The sequence below is a fragment of the Platichthys flesus genome, chromosome 14 (genome assembly GCF_949316205.1).
Source record: "Platichthys flesus chromosome 14, fPlaFle2.1, whole genome shotgun sequence".
Classification (NCBI taxonomy): Eukaryota; Metazoa; Chordata; class Actinopteri; order Pleuronectiformes; family Pleuronectidae; genus Platichthys; species Platichthys flesus.
The window spans coordinates 7,269,493-7,281,817 of NC_084958.1; the positions used below are offsets into that span (position 1 = coordinate 7,269,493).

Sequence of the window (12,325 nt, forward strand, 5' to 3'; positions counted from 1 at the left end):
TGTCTGACGAAAGCAGCAGCAGCAGTAGTAGTAGTTGTGGTGAAGTCAGACAGTCACAAGGAGTCATGGCCGGTAAAGCAGGAAAGCACAGCCGTTCTGGCTCTGGTATTCCAGGCAGAAAAGGAGCCGGGGAACAGGAGGAAGAGGAGCAGCCGCTTCAGGCTGTTTTGGTCGCTGACAGCTTCAACCGGAGGTTTTTCCCTGTGACCAAAGACCAGCCACGGGTAGGCAGCTAGCTGCGATGCTAATGCTAGCTAACTTCTGTCCACGCTGTAAACAGTGACAGAGCAGCACAGTCACTGATGAATCTTCTGTAATGTAGCTGAACGAGCCCAGTGAGATCTGCCCGATCGAGCTGTGGTGTTGCTTTGATTTAATAACACCGAGGAAGCTGTTTCTAACCTCCTGCATCACGTTCAGCTTCTAACCGCTAACACCATCTGTCACTGATGCAGGCTCTGCTGCCGTTGGGTAACGTTGCCATGATCGACTACACGCTGGAGTTCCTCACATCCACCGGGGTGCAGGAGACCTTCGTGTTCTGCTGCTGGATGGCCAGTAAGATCAAGGATCATCTGCTGTAAGTTTCTCTGTTTCTGTGTGACGAGCTTTCCCGTGTCAGTGACAGATATTTGACCTGAAACTGTGTCTGACAGAAAGTCAAAGTGGTGCCGGCCCACCTCTCCCAACACAGTCCACATCATCACCTCAGACCTGTACCGCTCCCTGGGGGATGTGCTCAGGGACGTGGATGCAAAGAACCTTGTCCGCTCAGACTTTGTGCTGGTTTATGGAGACGTGGTATCGAATATTGACATCAGCCACGCACTGCAAGTGCACAGGTGAGAGGTACTCAAAATCTGTTTTATATAGTTAGGAGGAATGATGATGGTTTGCTCTAATCCAAATTATTTTTTCTATGTCATGATGTTACCCAGGCATCGTCGTAAGACAGAGAAGAACATCTCAGTGATGACGATGATGTTCAAAGAATCATCACCAGGCCACAGGTCTCGTTGTGAGGAAGACGATGTCATTGTTGCTATTGACAGCAAGAGTCAGCGGATTTTACATTACCAGAAGACACATGGGCTGAAGAAGCTACAGTTTCCCATGGTAACATATTCAACATAATTCAACTCTCCTCCTTACAGACATGCACTGACGTCTGGACCTCTTCCTGAACCTAGGGGTTGTATTGTAGCCCAAAGGGGCTGTATGTGAGAACACAAATGTCGGTGTCAGTTGTTCATCACTTTTTTTCTAACTTTTCCTGTCAGCCAACTAGTAATATGTAGATCGAGCAGATGTGAGAATACATCAGGAAAATGTCCTTAACATTCAGCGAGTAAGTGGACACGTTGTTGATATTTTTTTGTATGCTATGGACTTGAAACTGAAAAAAATACAAATATCACAGGATGAAAAAAGACATAGGTGTAGAAGATACTGGTGAAGATGTCAACTTAGAAAGACAGTGAGATTAGAGAGCTTTTGGCGATGAGGGTCTGGCATCGGTCATGATGGACTCTAAATAAAAACCTGCTTTCTGCAGAGGAGTTTTGCCTGAATGTTCCGGACAATTTCCTGTTGTGAATGTGAATAATCTCCTGCTGCGTTCTTCATGTGTGAAAGGCATATTTTGGAAAATGTCTGGACAATTTCCTGACTTCATGTCTGAAAACAGCTTTGAATTGATGAATGAACTGTTGCTCCTGTTTCTGTTTTGCAGAACATTTTCCACAGTATCAGTGATGAGTTTGAAATCAGACACGACCTTCTCGACTGCCACATCAGTATCTGCTCCCCACAGGTCAGTTTCAAAACAGTCGGGAACAGTTAAATCACTTCATTTTCTGTAGTAACATTTATTCTCTCATTTTCAGGTTGCTGAGCTTTACACTGACAATTTTGATTATCAGACGAGGGATGACTTTGTCAGAGGAATCTTGGTCAATGAAGAGGTAGCACAGCCATTGTAAACTTATTGGAATGTTGGACTGTATTTGCTGCTATTTAAGAAAACCCAGGTCATAATTCATTTTCTTGCTGTAGATCCTGGGAAACCAGATACACATGCATGTCACCAAGGATGGTTACGGTGTTAGAGTGTCCAACTTGTTCATGTATGATTCGGTGTCGTCGGACCTTGTTCGGCGGTGGGTCTACCCGCTCACCCCAGAGGCCAACTTCACAGACCAGGAGGGACGGAGCTGCACGTTCTCTCGCCACAATGTGTACAGAGGGTCCGGAGTCAGCCTGGGCCAAGGCAGCCAGATGGAGGAGAATGTTCTCATCGGCTGTGACACCAGCATCGGGGCCAACTGTCACATTTCTAACAGCATCATCGGTAACAACTGCACCATAGGTGAGCTGACCAACCAGCACTATTAAAGAGTGGACATGTGTGTTATAATAACTGGGATTAACATTTGTAATACTTTATCACATCAGGTGACAACGTCGTCCTGAATCATGCCTACTTATGGAATAAGGTTCACATTGCCAGCAACGTGGAGATCAGCCAGTCTGTGGTCTGTGACAAGGCTGAGGTCAAAGAAGGGGTGACGCTGAACAAACAGTGTGTCCTGGCATATGACGTAAGTATATATCATTTATAGAGCTGGGCAATTAACCAACCATTTATCTAAAGCAACATTTATAAGATCTCACCGATATAATCTTGCTCATGATTGTTAATTCGGTAAATACTTTCTCCGATGTGTGTATTCAGGAACTGTCGGGTTCCTGAATACACGTTAACAATAAACACAAAAACTGATAAGAAGTTACTAGGACACAAACAGGACTTGAAGTTTTCTACCGTATAGTTTTTGGGACACAGATTTAAACCCATTGAAAAGAGACAATTTTTGTACAGGCAGTTCACACACAACTCGAGACGAACGTGACGCACACAGCCAGGCCATCAATTTTAAAGAGACTGGAATGATCAGGATTCATGATCTGACGTCATTGATTAATAACTAAATATATGTAATCATCAGTTTGTGTGAAGAACAACAGATATACACACAAACACACTCCTGTAGACAGCAGAGAAGATCCTCCAACAGATTATGACGCAACTCAATGTTTAAACTTCATTGTTGCAGAAGAAGCTTTGCCACGTTTACCATATTAACATAAATATGAATTCAGCAGGTGTTCATAAAATTCAGTTCTAAGTGTGAGTGATTACAAAAGAGAAGAATCACTTTGTTGAACTGCGATGAGTGAATTGCTCATGCATTTGTGGCACAAAAAAATCAATCGTTAGCGAGATAAACGTTTTAAAATCATGATATTGATTTGAAGTCATAACGCCCAACCCAAATGGTTTATTTCTGAATATTATTGGCTATGCTACAACCATATTTAAACTTTAATCTACCTTATTATTTTATTACTATTCGCTTATACCTGGCCCTAATACTCTTATGTACTTTTGAGAAACGATGGAGAAAGCACTTGCTTAACAGATATAAGTGACTTTTTTCCAGGTGGTGATTGGACCAAATGTATCTCTACCAGAGGGCACCGTGGTGTCCATGCACCATCCAGAGGAGGAGGAGGAGGAGGATGATGATGAATTCCTCAGTGATGATGCTGAGGTTGGTCAAGGTAAAGACAAAACCAAACAGAAAGGTGTGTATTGATACATTCACAAGTTGTCAAACTGTTTAATGGTTTCTATTCCTGACACATTCTGTATAATCTTCTGTCGTCCAGTTTTCAGTCCAGCAGAGGTTGGAGCAGAGGGACAAGGCTACATCTGGAAGGCCAGCAGCCTGGACGACACAGAGGATGAGGAGTTGGCCCAGTGTCTCTGGGGTACGACAGCATTCTGAAAGTTTGTCAAAGTGGCCTTTCCCATGATGCTGCAGTCCAAGTTCCAACAGCTTCTTATTTGTGTCATATTCACCAGGTTTGGTGTTGGACCCTGACGTGGAGAGTGAAAGTGAGGACAGCGAGCCCGAGGATCCAGACGATCCAGTGATCCCCTCTCCTGAGATGGATGATGATAAAGGTGAGTGGGGTAACCATTGCTGCCCCCTACTGTCAAAACAAGCATTTCCTAATACTTTCAGTCAAAATAAGAAACATTACATACTAGAATTTAATAATCTGGAGCTGCAAATGATTAATTCGATGGTTTTGTCGATATAATTTCAGAAAACTGGAAATTTCCCTGACAAAAACTTTCCTGAGACTGATGGGATGTTAATAATAATATGATAACAATTATAATAATAACAAGTTTATTCATATTACATCTTTCAAAACAGAGTGACAAGGTGCTTTACAAATAAATACAGAGGAATTGAGGGCAAACAATATTAAATAAGAAGATACAGCATTGGACAACAATACAGCACAAATACAAGTGTAAGAAAGTGACAGTAAAATCATATAAATCAGAGAAAAGCAAATTGATTGGAATATAATTAGTAAGTTTTTATTGTTTATGTCTTGAATTTCTTAAGGGGTTTTCTCCAAAAAATATTGAATAGCCTAGAGTATGGTGCTTCAACACTGTACATGTGAGTATAGGAAATCAAATTGCCCATATTTACAAATCAAAATTGGTCTCATAGGGTTATTCAGGAGAAATATCAAAATGTTGTCTCCGGTTGTTCTGTTACTACAACTGGATTCCAAAGTTATTTCTATGGTACATTCCATGAAAGTATAAATGTTATTTGGAAAGACTGAAACACATTAAACTCTATACTTGAAATCAGTTCTTCAAAAAAAAGAGGAGCATATGGCCCTATGGGATATATATATATATTTTTTTTTTAAGTGAGTGGTAACTTTCCTGTTGTTTCTTGGGTGGATCCTTCCTGCCGATTGACTCTTCTTCTTTGGTTGTTTATGTCCAGTCTTCCATTTGGAGGTGATGGGGACTCTGCAGAGAGGCTTGGAGGAGAATATCAGATGTGACAACCTTGTTCTTGAGATCAACTCTCTCAAGTAAGGAGGAACTTATAACTGCAGTTGTGTTACTGTATTTCTAAGTTATTGCACATTCAATCTGTCACAACTTTTCTCTCCAGGTACGCCTACAATATCACTCTGAAGGAGGTGATGCAGATTTTAACCAGAGTGGTTCTGGAGTACCCGTTTCAGCAGCAGGGCTCTCAGCTCACAGCCTCACAATATGTTGCAGTTCTCCTGCCGGTGAATACGCTGAAATATGTACCTGTAGACAAGATATGAATAAATACCCTTGATTTATTTTTTATCTTGTTTCTTTCTTCTATTAGTTATTGAAGAAGTGGGCCCCAGTGTTTAAGAACTATGTGAAGAGAGCTCAGGACCATCTGGACTGTCTGTCCGCCTTCGAAGAGTTCTTCCTTGAGCAGGAGAGCCACTGGCCGGCCATGGTAAAGGTAGGTCACCGGTACCAGGTTCACTCAGAAGAAGATCAAACTCTGGTTACGAAAAAAGTTGTTGATGCTGATGACTTCCCCCATCCAGGTCCTGATGAACATGTACCAGCTGGAGATCCTGGAGGAAGAGATGATACTACGCTGGTTCTCCCAAGGAGCGACAACCGACAAGAGCAGGCAGCTCCGCAAGAACCAGGGGGTAGGTAGAGGGTTAACTGGCTTACACAGGATACACGTCACAGTTACACAATAAAGGGTTAAAGTTTGGTTGATGTGGTTAAGAATATTTAAATAAATAATAAACAGTTTTGTGTTACCACCTGGTCCCAGTGGAGAATAAAATACAAAATAAGTCTGTCTTTTCCCAAAAATTTGTAGGCATAAGTGTTGAATCCGAAAAAAAAGAAGACGTAACATAACGTGACACAGACAGCCAGAACGATTCAGATTCATGACTCAATACCAGCGATTAATAACGAAAATAAATGTGGTTGACAGTTTGTTTGAAGCGCAACAGAGACTAGGAGACACATAAAATAATCGTTTGTTAATCGTAATTGAGGTAACAGTTTGAAATAAGCGTGATATTGTTTTGAAGTCATATCGCCTAGCCCATAGTAACCTCAGGGCCCTTAACAGTTAACAGTTCCCTTAAAGCCTTAAAGGCACATTACGTTATCTCCTCTACACATTGGTAGTTACAGGTTTGTAGCCCTATTTGATACTGTAAGGCGACAGAACAAAAGCCTAAACCCTTAAGAAACCACATTTAAATACTAGAATGTAGGATATTTGTGGTACCATTTCTAACCCTTTGAGAAACAAATTAACATATGGTAAAATCACACTAGTGAGACTGATTCATTGAGCATTAGCCTTTTAAGCAGGATTGTGTTCTGGCATTTTCTGAGAAAATCTGTGAACGTTTGTTGAGGTGTTTGTCTTTTTAATCTAACGTTCATTATATCATTTGTTTTCCATAAGGCAGCGCTTAGTTGTAGTGCATTAGACTTCCCTGTAGCTGCAGTTGTTTCCTTTAGCTCCCTCCTACATCTCTTCATCACCAGTTCTCACTGTGTTTTCAATAACATAGCATTTCTGCTCTGCACCAACAGCTTCAGAAGTTCATCCAGTGGCTGGAGGAGGCTGAGGAGTCATCGGAGGAGGAGGAGTCATGAATGATGAGGAGCAATTGACAAAGAGGATTCTGTAAAACTTGAAAAATGTGTGAATAAAGGGATTCGGGCTGTTAAGTTTTAATCCTCAGCAGCAGATTTCTGCAACTGGTAACCGACAGCATCTGCTCTGTGTAGTTGACGCAAACAGTACATGTGTATCTCATAGTGCCAAGTCAAGAGGGATGGGTGTTATGAGCCTCACTTTCCAAAAAAAGGAAAAAGACTGTTGGAGAATCATTTATCTCAACACGAAATATCTGATTCGAAAATATATTTTTATTACAGATACGAGTAAAACCACCACCTGTGAAGGGATTTCTTCCGTCAGTGTTTGTTTCCATCAACCTCTCCAAACTGACCAAAGGACAAACAGCAATAGAGTCAAATCTTATTGATTTAAGAGGTAGAAAAAAAGCAGCTAAATCGATTTGGTCTTAATCTGAGTATATTCAGATTTACTGTCTGGAATCTCAGTCTGACAATTATTCCGATTCACAGTAAAAGCCCTGTAAAGAAAAATAAAAGCAAAACAATCCTAAAAATGTTAGCTTAATTAGATTTCTCACAATAATGCAGTTCTGCAAAAACTTATTCTAAAAATACAATGTTCCCTTGATAAAGTAGTTATGACTTTATTACTTTTAAAGTTGATCAATCTTAGGGGGTAAAATACTTAAATCTATGATTTGTTCCCTCACTAAGCTTTAGTGACATTATCGGTTAGGAATTCACCTTGAATCAAGACTCCATTCACCTTCGCTATGTCGACACTTTTAGACTTACCGACTTTTCAATTGTCTTTATCAGACCCTGAGTTCAACACCAGCATCAGAAAAAATAGTTGAAATAGTCAAACACTTAAAACACTTGGTTCACATCATCAGGTTTAGGACTTGTGTATTATGGAGACTTATCATTGAGAAAGATACGATAACACATTTCTGAAGTGGTCGGATTAGTTTGGAGGCTCTGAGGAGCAAAACACAACAAACCTCGAGTAAAATACCACATAATACCATAGAATATTTTAAAGTACACAATCTAACACATTATTGACTTGGGATCTGTCGGATCACAAACAATAAATACTGTTGCTTGCTATCCTGTTTTAGGACTCCAAAAATCTAAATAATATTGAAAGTTCAGTCGGCATCTGATAGTATATGACAACAAGATTTTGTGTTATACCTCCTCAGTGCTCACACAATGCATTACCTTTGTTACATTGTTATTGATGCAAATTCTATTGTTATAAATATTGAATTATTGCCCAGCTATAAAAAAGACATTCGGCCGATATAGATGTTTTGCATCTCACCTGCACTTTAGTTAGAAAGCACTTGTCTGCAGTGAAAAATCTAAAACTGCGACAGTATTTTTATCCAAAAACATCCAAAATCAAAAACATGTGATGTGAACCAAACTTGACAAAACACCTAAGGCCGTTTTACACCCAAAAAACTGACACAGCTTCAGCAGTCATCCAAACTGCAGGTCCCTCCTCCTCAAGCCTTCTTTGACCTGCCATCCTGTTTTCCTACTAAGTTGTAAATGACCCCTGCTAGAAGAGACGCCCCGGTGAGGCCGGTGACAGCAGTGAGCGTCTTCCACATGGTGGCTGAACTCTCGTGCCTGTCTATAAAGCTCCTGTAGTCGGTGGCTACCAGTATGAATTTGCGGTCGTCCTGCGGCGCCTGCAGCCTCATCACCTGGCCTCCCTCCAGCACCACCTCCCCGAACCCGGTCAGGATGCTCCCCACCCGCAGCAGCTCCTCGCTCTCCACCATCGCCTCAGGCTTCTCCCCGCTGAGGCCCTGCAACGCCAGGTTCACCAAGCCCTCCTCCGAACGTCTCACTTTGTGGTAAACCCTCTCCAGGGGGCAGCCGCAGGCCTCCAGAGGGCTCTGCACTTTCACGTACAGGTCAGTCATGTAGGCTCCAGGGCTGATCAGGCTGAAGGGCACAGAGTTGCTGCTCTCTTTCTTATTCATTGTCCGAGAATTCCTGGAGAAATTAGACAAATTGTTGTTAAAATGTAGATTTAATAAAGAGCCATTTTTGACACCTTCTCAAGTCTAGTGTACCACGTCCTGGTGAGGTTGTTCCAGTATTTCCAGTGTTCCTCCACGGTGATCTTCTGAATCACACCAAAGCATCGTGGGACGAACCGGCTGGCCAGAGGCTCCCCGTCCGCCTGTACCAGGCCTGTGAAAAAGACATGCAGGAAATCTTTCTGTAAGTGCAAGGTTCAAAATAGGTTCATCTTATCTGCTTCACATTTGGCACATGTCTCGACAATGGGCCAGTGCAAAGTTTGGTACAATCGGACACTTGATATGTTATGTATATATATTAAACTTTAATAAAGGGTTGCCCAGCAGTAGTAGTCAGTGGGGGCGGGGCTGTTTGCTTTAAGTCTGAGTTGAACATCTTCTACATAGGCACTAGTTTGAAGGATTACGACCTCAGGCCTGAACATTAGTGTCAGTTGCTTAACAGACCTCTGATTTCTGACATGCGATAGTAATAAAGCAAATTCAGTTTCCTTTTATAAAAGATATTGACTTTAAAATCTTCACTGCAGATAAACCGGTAGACTGTACACAAACTTCACTCTGCACCATTGACTTTTTAGAACACGTTCTGCACACAAACAGTAAATATTGACAGTATACGTCCGAACTGTTTGAGGAGAAGTCACTAATGACAAGGAATAATTAGCTCCAGAGCATCAACACAGGACAAGAGAACAGAACAGAGCAGCTTTACTGCACTAGTTCACTTCAATGTGAAGTTCCTGTTTGAGGTGTTGTACCTTCCACAGCAACATACTGGAGTCTCCTGTGGGGCGACGCCTTCAGTACTTGGACCAGATGTTTGTCTGGTTTGAAGATGGGTATTTTCTAAAAGAGAAAATGTTGTAATGATTATGAAACTAGAGGTTTAATTGAAAGTTTATGGTTTAATTGTGCACATGCCTTCAGCTTTTCCAGCTCCTTCTTCTTCTCTTGATATAAACGATAGAACAGGCTGGATAAGGCGAAGCTGGATCCCACACCGATCAGAACCAGCGTGTTGACAGGGCCGTCACTCATGGTGTCTGACAGGAGGCAGCATCAGAGCAGAGGAGTGGATGGGTCAGACGAACATTAACACAACGTGTTTTCAGTCAAGTCAAAGTGAATGAAGGAATAATCTGTCCGATGATAAATGAAACATGGAACAACAACGTACCTGTTTAAAGGTTGTGGGTTAACCGGTCTGAACTCCGGTCCCACGAACCGAAAACAAAAGCTTTAGACGGACTGTTTTTACTTCCTTGTTTGTCCACGTGAGGTAATGGTTCATTAGCCAATAGAGGAATAGAGGCTTTTTCTCCCTTGTGAGCTCTTTCACCAGCAGGGGGCCACACTGTCACAGGTCAGATGAAACATCACACTCACTTAACCCGAAGAAGTGTTTTGAACATGTTACTTTATTTAACTGTGAGAAAGAACAAGCTGCAAAAACACCCCTGTAAAGATAAGGTCATCGTCTATAGAACAGAACATACATGAACAGAATGGAATATGATAGAACAGAACAGTTCAGAATATGGTAGAACAGAAAATAATAGAACATGACAGAACGGAACAGAACGGAACAGAACAGAACAGAATATGATAGAACAGAACAGTTCCGAATATGGTAGAACAGAAAATAATAGAACGGAACAGAACGGAACAGAACGGAACAGAATATGATAGAACAGAAATTAATAGAAACGAACAGAATAGAATATGATAGAACAGAATAAAACAGAAAAGAATAGAATAGTATAGAACAGAATATTAAAGAAAAGAAAAGAATATAACAGAACATGATAGGGCAGGACAGAACAGAATATAATAGTATCAAACCGACCTGACCCGAACAGAACAGAACAGAACAGAATAGAATATGATAGAACAGAACAGAACAGAATAGAACAGAACAGAACAGAGCAGAACGGAACGGAACAGAACAGAACAGAACAGAATACGAGGGAATAGTTTAGAATAGAACAGAGCAGGTTAAAACATAACTCATGGTGTGAACCATCTCAAAGTGATGATGATGATGGTTTCAGAGTGGTCGTATTGATTCTCGTATGATCATGTATGTAGTGGGGGTGAAATGGTGTTATACAATAATACACGTGCAGTAATATTGTTAAAAATAGGATGTGCAATATACATTAGAATTATATAAATGATCAGCACAGTACAGTTAAAAAGAATACTATTACTCCTGTCAATAGTAGTAATAATAAAAAAGTCAAGATAACAGAAATAGGAAACTAAAAATAATATCATAATAGTTTATATACATATTTATATAAATATAAACAATAGGCTAATTATAAGATTTATAAATAATTTGACTCGAAAGAATACCACAACAAAAAACGCTCCACTACAATTAAAAGTCCTGCCTCCAAGTAAATGATAAAACAATTATTAAGAACAAAAATTACTTAAAGGATCACAAGCATTAATTATGTAGCAGAAATAAAGGTAAAGTACAGCTGTGACTTTAATGTCACAATGGTTTACTGCCTGTTGCCATGGTGTGGTGCAGGTTGACGTTGCCAATCAAAATGACGTAGTCACGACAGCGATGACTCATGCTACATTTATGGAAACTGCTCATTTCATTACAGGTCAACTGTGTCTGTGACGTTGAGCCGTATCACCTCAGAGTTCTCATTCAAAACCTCATCAGATTGTTTTATCATAATCTCTTCTGACGGTCCGAACAGATATTCTTTTTTAGCTCAAAACTGTATCTTCATTACTTATCAGACTTGCAGTAGGATGTGTGCCCTGCAGAGGTCACTCACGTCTGATAATGTTTTCATTGGAGGGTTCTCTGATCAGCGTTAGCCAATGAAAATGATACAAGACAGTGGAAGGCAAAAGGAAAGAAAAGGAAATCAGTGAAGGAAACAAGAGAGGAAATTAGGATATGGGTGAGAGAATAGGACACAACGGGATGAAACAAGGAGAGGAGAGGAGAGGAGAGGAGAGGAGTCTATTGTACCGGATTGAAATGTTTCTTCATTCCTCTTCAACATGTTCATCCTTGACGCCTCATTGAAAGGAAAAATTGCTTCTTTCAGTTCTGCTCAAAATAACAAGTTGAATTTTCTTACCAACACCTTTCCCTTATTGGTTGGCAAATGTGGTGCAGCACATACAGCAGATAACAGACCTACATACTGACTGTCAACCAGAACTGCTTTATCTGTGTGGGAATGCAGCAGCCGTGCAAGTAGATTGGTGGGAAAACAGAGACAATAAATGAAGACAAATGAATAGTCTCCCTTAATCTTTTCCTTGGCATAGAATACATTGTTAGTCTTAGTTCAGCAGCAAAAATGCCCCAGAATCATCCTCTGTCTTCCCTGGCTCTAAAATCTCTAATTTTTGTTTTAATGATGCACACGCTCTTTCCCTTTTCTGGTGAGTGAGAGAAGAGAAAAGCCACGCTGCTTCACAGCCGAAAGCCTGGGTGCACATGCAAAACATTTACCTGCACTATTTCAGTGGTGTTTCAGTGGAGTTGTTGGTAGAGGAGCTGTAGGTGTATATTTAATAGCAAAAGACGGTTAATACAAATGCCTCCATTCATGTTTCGTACGTCAGAAAATACCAGAGACAAGAGACTTAGTGGCCTTGAAAAATGTGAGGACTGGGATTTCAGACAAAAGAATCCATCTCACCGCAAGAG

General features: G+C 40.9%; 2 protein-coding genes across 2 annotated transcripts; one reads left to right on the forward strand and one right to left on the reverse strand.

Annotated features, from left to right (window-relative positions):
- Window positions 1-7: 7 nt before the first annotated feature.
- eif2b5 (eukaryotic translation initiation factor 2B, subunit 5 epsilon) lies at window positions 8-6,656 on the forward strand. Its single transcript, XM_062404635.1, has 16 exons — window positions 8-224; window positions 456-580; window positions 657-842; window positions 939-1,116; window positions 1,733-1,813; window positions 1,887-1,964; window positions 2,056-2,368; window positions 2,455-2,600; window positions 3,504-3,648; window positions 3,733-3,834; window positions 3,929-4,030; window positions 4,887-4,977; window positions 5,061-5,184; window positions 5,271-5,396; window positions 5,485-5,595; window positions 6,512-6,656. Exons 1-16 carry the CDS (start codon window positions 66-68, stop codon window positions 6,572-6,574), a joined length of 2,130 nt encoding a protein of 709 aa, XP_062260619.1. The 5' UTR covers window positions 8-65; the 3' UTR covers window positions 6,575-6,656.
- Window positions 6,657-6,830: 174 nt separating this feature from the next.
- On the reverse strand, window positions 6,831-9,906 carry LOC133968534 (mitochondrial ubiquitin ligase activator of nfkb 1-A). The gene is made up of 5 exons (XM_062404636.1): window positions 9,809-9,906; window positions 9,553-9,674; window positions 9,390-9,477; window positions 8,659-8,779; window positions 6,831-8,578 (listed from the first exon to the last, which is right to left on the reverse strand). The coding sequence occupies exons 2-5, from the start codon at window positions 9,667-9,669 to the stop codon at window positions 8,080-8,082; spliced, it is 825 nt and encodes a 274-aa protein (XP_062260620.1). The 5' UTR covers window positions 9,670-9,674; window positions 9,809-9,906; the 3' UTR covers window positions 6,831-8,079.
- Window positions 9,907-12,325: the final 2,419 nt, after the last annotated feature.